The 6,788-nt window shown below is 39.6% G+C and overlaps 2 protein-coding genes across 6 annotated transcripts in view; one reads left to right on the top strand and one right to left on the bottom strand.

Annotated features, from left to right (window-relative positions):
- The window catches only part of LOC106872367 (uncharacterized), a 115,353-nt gene that overhangs the window by 90,115 nt on the left and 18,450 nt on the right, over positions 1 to 6,788 (top strand). The window lies entirely within an intron of this gene.
- The window catches only part of LOC106872381 (forkhead-associated domain-containing protein 1), a 53,736-nt gene that overhangs the window by 30,666 nt on the left and 16,282 nt on the right, over positions 1 to 6,788 (bottom strand). For both annotated transcript variants that reach the window (XM_014919370.2, XM_014919361.2), the window contains exons 3-8: positions 5,738 to 5,944; positions 4,290 to 4,653; positions 3,026 to 3,162; positions 2,165 to 2,386; positions 1,200 to 1,370; positions 454 to 546 (exon numbers count right to left, since the gene is read on the bottom strand). In XM_014919370.2, the coding sequence (XP_014774856.1) occupies positions 454 to 546; positions 1,200 to 1,370; positions 2,165 to 2,386; positions 3,026 to 3,162; positions 4,290 to 4,653; positions 5,738 to 5,944 (1,194 nt within the window). The remainder of the gene's footprint in view (positions 1 to 453; positions 547 to 1,199; positions 1,371 to 2,164; positions 2,387 to 3,025; positions 3,163 to 4,289; positions 4,654 to 5,737; positions 5,945 to 6,788) is intronic.

Below are 6,788 nucleotides of genomic sequence, written 5' to 3'. Positions count from 1 at the left end.
TCTCTCTCTCTCTCTATCGGTCACCGACCATCGCTTTCTTCTGTATTTATGAAACTTCCTCCCTTGTCAGTGGTTATGCAAAGCAGAAAGGCTCACCGTACCGTCTTCCCCAGTCATTTCCCATCCCTCCTTTATGGAAAAGGCCAATTAGACCTAAACAAATCATGTGCTTCAGTTGACAAGAATTATAATTACAACGAAGGAGTGCCGTGTGTCTGTGTATTTGTGTCTGTTCCCCCCCCCCATCACCACTGCTTGGCAGCTGGTGTTTACATCCCTGTACCTTAACAGTTCAACAAAAAGAGACTAATAGAATCAATACCAAACTCTAAGAAATAAGTTCTGGGGACAATTTGTAAATTTGTTCAACTGGACCCTTCAAGGTGGTGCCCCAGAATGGCTGCAGTCCAATGACTGAAGCAAGCACAAAAGATTAACGATCAAGATAGAAACCTTAGTTGTCAGCTGCTGCAGGTTAGTTTCTTTCTTCCAGGACTCCTTTTTGAGGGTTTCAAGTTCTCGGGTCAACTTCAAGATGGAACCATCCTGAAAAGACATTAGAATTGGTCATGTAAACAAAATCAGAAACTGATTCTTCAGTTGGGTTTCATACTAACAGGTACTATGAGTAGGTATAATTTACCAAGGGTTATTCTTAAGTTCAAACTCACAGAATTTCATATGTCTTAGTGTTCCTGTCTTAAAACTGTCACTCCATCGGTTACGATGACGAGGGTTCCAGTTGATCTGATCAATGGAACAACCTGCTCTTGAAATTAAAGTGCAAGTGGGTGAGCACTCTAGAGACATGGGTACCTTTAACTCTTTAGCATTCAAACTGGCCATATCTGGCCAAAATTTTCTACCTGTCTTATGTTCAAACTGACCAGATCCAACCTCTTACACCAACCCTAGACTAAACAATCCAAAACTAAATAATTACATCATCATTTAACGTCCGCGGACGTTAAACGACGATGATGATGATGATTATTATTATTATTATTATTAGTAGTAGTAGTAGTAGTAGTAGTAGTAGTAGTAGTAGTAGTAAACACTTCTTTCTAATATTGAGACACCAGTCTCCTTATAAAAAAAAAATCTCTTCCTAGAGCTAAGACACCCAAACCTGTTATGACCCACCCTTACTACAAAGCCTCTCTCTCTGAAGCCAAGACATGAGTGCCGTAACGACCCACCTTATTGGACACTTCTCTCTGCAGCTGAGACACAAGTCCAGTAATGATGTTTTTGTCCTTTCTCAGTTGATCCACTTCTATCTGTACTTTACTTAACTGCCTGGCTTTATTGTCCATCTCATTTTTAACATACACACTGGATGGATCTGGTTTCGAATCCACTTTCAACACCTGTAAATTAAAAAAAAAAGTGTACAATATTAGGTACAGGTGTGGCTGTGCGGTAAGAAGTTTGTGCCCCAACCACATGGTTCCAGGTTCAATCCCACTGAGTCGCAGCTTGGGCGAGTGTCTTCTCCAATAGCCTCGGACCAACCGAAGCCTTGTGAGTGGCTTTGGTAGATGGAAACTGAAAGAAGCCTATTATACATGTGTGTGTGTGTGTGTGTGTATGCGCAAGTGTGGCTGTGTGGTAAGCTGGAAAAGATGTATTCCAGTGGTTAAAATGTAACATTGTTCTGCATGGAACCGCCATGTAAAAGCAACAACAAACATTACTGTTAAATACTGTTACTACATGAATCTCTTTCAGAGATTTTAAAACCAGCTACTTTAGTATGTTGTGGAAGTGCAATGGCCCAGTGGTTAGGGCAGCGGACTCACGGTTACGATTCCCAGACCAGACGTTGTGAGTGTTTATTGAGCGAAAACACCTAAAGCTCCACGAGACTCCGGCAGCGGATGGTGACGAACCCTGCTGTACTCTTCCACCCCAACTTTCTCTCACTCTTACTTCCTGTTTCTGTTGTGCCTGTAATTCAAAGGGTCAGCCTTGTCACACTCTGTGTCATGCTGAATATCCCCGAGAACTACGTTAAGGGTACACGTGTCTGTGGAGTGCTCAGCCACTTGCACGTTAATTTCACGAGCAGGCTGTTCTGTTGATCGGATCAACTGGAACCCTCGATGTCGTAAGCTACGGAGTGCCAACAACAACAACTTTAGTATGTTATATATATATTTACCTGTACTGTCTTATGCCCGTCACAAAAATCTGATGGCTGGTTGTCATTGTATCTTGCTGTGGCACTGTATGGTGTAGATGAAGAAACAGGCCGACATTTTGGCTGCAGTTCAACACTTTCGTCTTTCATTTCACTCTTGTTCTCTACATGTTGCTGTTCACATTGATCTCTTAAAAGCTTCATGCTACATGTTGTGCTGTTTTGTACCGAGCAACTGTTGTTCTGAAATTCATCAAAGATATATAACACGCTACATGTTGTATGATTAAATATCAAACAGATGTTACTTCTGGAACTTATAGGAAATAGCATTTATGAGAAGTGAAGGCTAGTCTGTGTGGGTGGGAAGCTGACTTCCCAACCATATGTTCTGCATGGTAACTTGAGGTTGGTGTTAGGAAGGGCATCCAGTTTTAGCTCTTCTACTGCAAGGGCTCTGTTTTGTTCTAGCCTATTCTTACAGACTTTAACAGACTCTGACGTATAGCAGCAGTAGAGTAGTAGTAGTAGTAGTAGTAGTAGTAGTAGTAGTAGTAGTAGTAGTAGTAGTAGTAGTAGTAGCGGTAGTAGAAATAAAGGTAGTAGTAGCAGCAGTAGTCGTAGTAGTAATAGTCGCAGCAACAGCAGTAGTAGTAGTAATAATTGTGACGTGGTGGTGGTAGTAGTAGTAATTGTGGTGGTGGTGGTGGTGGTGATGATAGTATTAGTAGTAGTAGGAGTGGTGGTGGTGGTGGTGGCAGTAGGACAAAGAGAGTGCCTCCTGGCACCTCAAATTACATGTAAAAAAAAATGTACATTTAAACCAGAGTGTAGAGGCAACGAGAAAAAGAAAGAAGAAAGAGGAGGAGGAGGTTTACTGACCTTGTTAGTGAACATGTGGTCCCTTGGTGGGTGGATTGTGTATGAAGAATTTAGAATCTCTTGTGTGAAGTTGATAGGTTGCTCAGTCCGATTATAAGAGGATGAGGCAGAAGGGGAGGTCAATGAGTAACCATCACCTGTTGTAAAGAAAATGTTTTATATAATATTGATTAACAGATATTGATGTAATGTTGTTGCTGAGCCCTGCAGCAGAGAACAGAAGAATGTAGCAGAACAACATTTTATACACGCATGAAAGTTAGCTCAGTCTAACAAAGGTATATTGTGTTAGCTTATGTCACACCAACTTACCACATAACACACTGTTCTACATCACACATGTCTCACATTTCACACTGTGCTCCTACATTACACTCTGATATCTCACATTACACACTAACTTCACACATTACACACTAACCTCCCTCATAACATGCAAATTTCCCTCATAACATGCAAACTTTCCACATAGGGGCAGGTGTGGCTGTGTAGCAAGAAGCTTGCTTCCCAACCACATGGTTCCGGGTACAGTTCCACTACATAGCACCTTGGGTGGGTGTCTCCTACTCTAGTCTCAGGCCAACCAAATCCTTGTAAGTGGATTTGGTAGACAAAAACTGAAAGAAGCCCGTTGTATATGTATATATATATATTTATGTGAGTGTGTTTTTGTATTTATGTTTGTCCTCCCACCATCACTTGACAACTGATGTTGATGTGATTATGTCCCTGTAACTTAGTGGCCCAGCAAAAGAGAGCGACAGAATAAGTACTGAGCTTACAAAGAATAAGTCCTGAGGTTGATTTCTTTTACTAAAAAATGACTGAAACAAGTAAATGAATAAAAGAATAGCACATAACACACAAATTTGCCTCATGTCACATTGGACCTCCCCACCACTAAAATTCTTCAAGGTGCTCCAGTTTGGCCACAGTCCAATGACTGAAGCAAGTAAAAGATAAACGGCGAAAGGCAAAGCTACAATATTCCATAACCAACATTTTGCTCTGTCCCTTAAATTTCAAAAAAGGGCCATCAGAATGTTGCTAAACCAGTGCTCCACAACCTTTTTTTCACCTGTGGCACACTTATATTCTTTTCAGAATTCGGCGGCACACCTGAACTAAAAATGAAACTAAAAGTATAGGGAAAAGGATTATATTCAAATTACACTGAGGCACACCTAGCATCGTCTCATGGCACACTAGTGTGCCAATGGCATACCAGTTGCAGAGGCACTGTACTAAACTAAATTCATATTACCCTGTGTTGAATATACATTCGTGGTTTGTGTTGATGTGGTCCTTGTTTCCATCATGATCCTTCTAGAAGTCTCTGACGGCCTCTTCTGCAGGAACCTGTTCTGAGGCAACGATAAAGTAAATGACCAAGGAGGGGTTATGGAGCCTGTAGCCGCCCTTGTTCCAAAACCATTGTTGACGTTTTCTGCCACTGTGCTCCAGGTTGTCATAGATGTGGGGACTTCGAGTTTCGTTTGGTAAGGAGCTGGAGAAAGATGGGGTAAGGACGAAGCTGACGGAAGAGGAAATATATTTTCTGTTGAGATGTTCTTCTTGGTCTGACTCCATGCTGTCTTCTTCAAAGGTCGTATTTCTGAACAAGTGACCTAGACATAGAGTGGAAGAAATGGAAATTAATGTTATAATTCATTAAATCAATAAAACATCGGTAGAGATGAATATTTGATGGTGGAGTGGGTAGGGTGGGACACTTTCACCGCTACCAATCCCAATAACACCACTATTGCTACTTCCATTACCACCACCGCCACTACTATTACTGCCATTACTACTACCATATTCACCCACCAGCTTTCACTCTACCACCATAACTATCACATCTCACTACTACCACCACCTTTGCCAGCACCGCCACCACTACTACTACCACTATATTTACCCTCACCATCATGGCAACCACTACTATCATTACCACCACCATATTCAACCTCAACACTACCACAACTACCAACATATTCCCCACCACCACTGCCCTTATCATCATTTGCCGACCTTCCTAGTGCTGTATTTGCGAGTTTGCCATATTTGGCAAGCAATTGGCATACTGTTTCTCTATGGAAATCTTTGAACATCATGTGGTTACTAGTTTTTATAAGGTACATGTTTTGAGAATTCAGCATGACAGCATCCATAATATGAAAAAATAATTTTTTGTACCGTTTTACACTTTTCCTTGCACACTCAAGTGTCGCCAGTTGCATGCCTGCTATAGCAACTAGGCGCATATTAGTCATAATAATCAATAATACAGTCAGGTTTCTGCACAACTTTCTTTGTTTTTTGTAATTTACTTTAGAACTGTTTACTATGTCTTTGTGGAAAGTTCTGGTCATTGTCACATTGTGCTTATCATGCTAACATAACGTAAGAAGGTTTTCCATATTTTCTTCTTTCAATGTTACCTGGCTTCTTCAATTTGGAAAACTTTGACATATTTTTCTTGTTTTCCCTGAGAGTTCCACAAGTTCCAATACAATGCAAATGTGCCTTATATACCACACCCATCTTCTTCCCAATTTAGCAGTTTGTCATTAAGCCACACCCATCTTTTGCAAGAAGAAAGCATGTTGTGTCAATAAGTCACACCTGACCTTAAAGGGTTAACAATACTAATAATAATAATAATAATAATAATGATGATGATGATGAAATTAATAGAAGTAAACTTACCATTGGTGAATTACACATAAATAATTCGTATGGATGACCATTTGCTCCAAATTGTATGATATCATTTTGGTGAAGTCTCACTGATGAATTCTGAACTTTGACTTCATTGACAAAGGTTCCATGTAGGCTGTTTAGGTCAGTCAGGATGTAGAGTCCTTCATTCATGTTGAATTCCACCATTGCATGTTGTGTGTCGATTGTTGGTAACTGTCAGATGACACCAGAAGACTTTAGGTTTGTGTGTGAATGCATGTATGTATATGTATATGTATATATATATATATATATATATATATGTGTGTGTGTGTGTGTGTGGCCTGTGAGTTTTCTGTGGTCTGTTTATGTTCTGTTTTTCATTTTGTCCACGTTTTTTTTGTGACGTCCTGTACCCAGATATACATCTATATATACATGTAGATGTAGATATGTACATACATGTACGTATATATGCATACACTCACATATTATTTGTATTATATATATATATATATATATATGTGTGTGTGTCATCATAAACGATGATGATATATGTATATAAATATATGTATAGAAAGATAGATAGATACTTGTGTTTGTGTCTTTCTATCTCTCACGGCTTGGGTGCGTTGGTTACTCAATTCTTTCAGCTGATGTGTATCCTTAGTTATCTCCCTTACCTAATTAATTCCCTTGCACCATTCGTAAATCTCCAGCGCTTCTGGCTGACTGAACCGATAAGAGATGTTTGTAGTTCAAGTCGTTTTATCGCACACAGCTATTCTGTATTGGGAAAGAAACTAAACATTGTTAATCCACTCCAGCATATTATTATGTATTTAACCATTTCAAAAAGAAAAGGATTGACAAGCAATGCGGAAGAATTTTCGACAGCGAATCTGATTGGTTTAATCAATCGCAGTATATATAACTGGTACTTTTTCCTCATTGTTCAGCAAGGGGAAATTAGAACCTAAGAAGATATAGTATTGATAAATACTGCAAAGTTTTTTCGTTTGGCAACTACCGCTCCCTCTCGCTTATATATATATATATATATATATATATATATATA

This window comes from Octopus bimaculoides, chromosome 26 (assembly GCF_001194135.2).
Source record: "Octopus bimaculoides isolate UCB-OBI-ISO-001 chromosome 26, ASM119413v2, whole genome shotgun sequence".
In the NCBI taxonomy this organism is placed as follows: domain Eukaryota; kingdom Metazoa; phylum Mollusca; class Cephalopoda; order Octopoda; family Octopodidae; genus Octopus; species Octopus bimaculoides.
The sequence above is the reverse complement of the archived record's forward strand: the minus strand, read 5'-3'. Positions and strand labels throughout refer to the sequence as shown.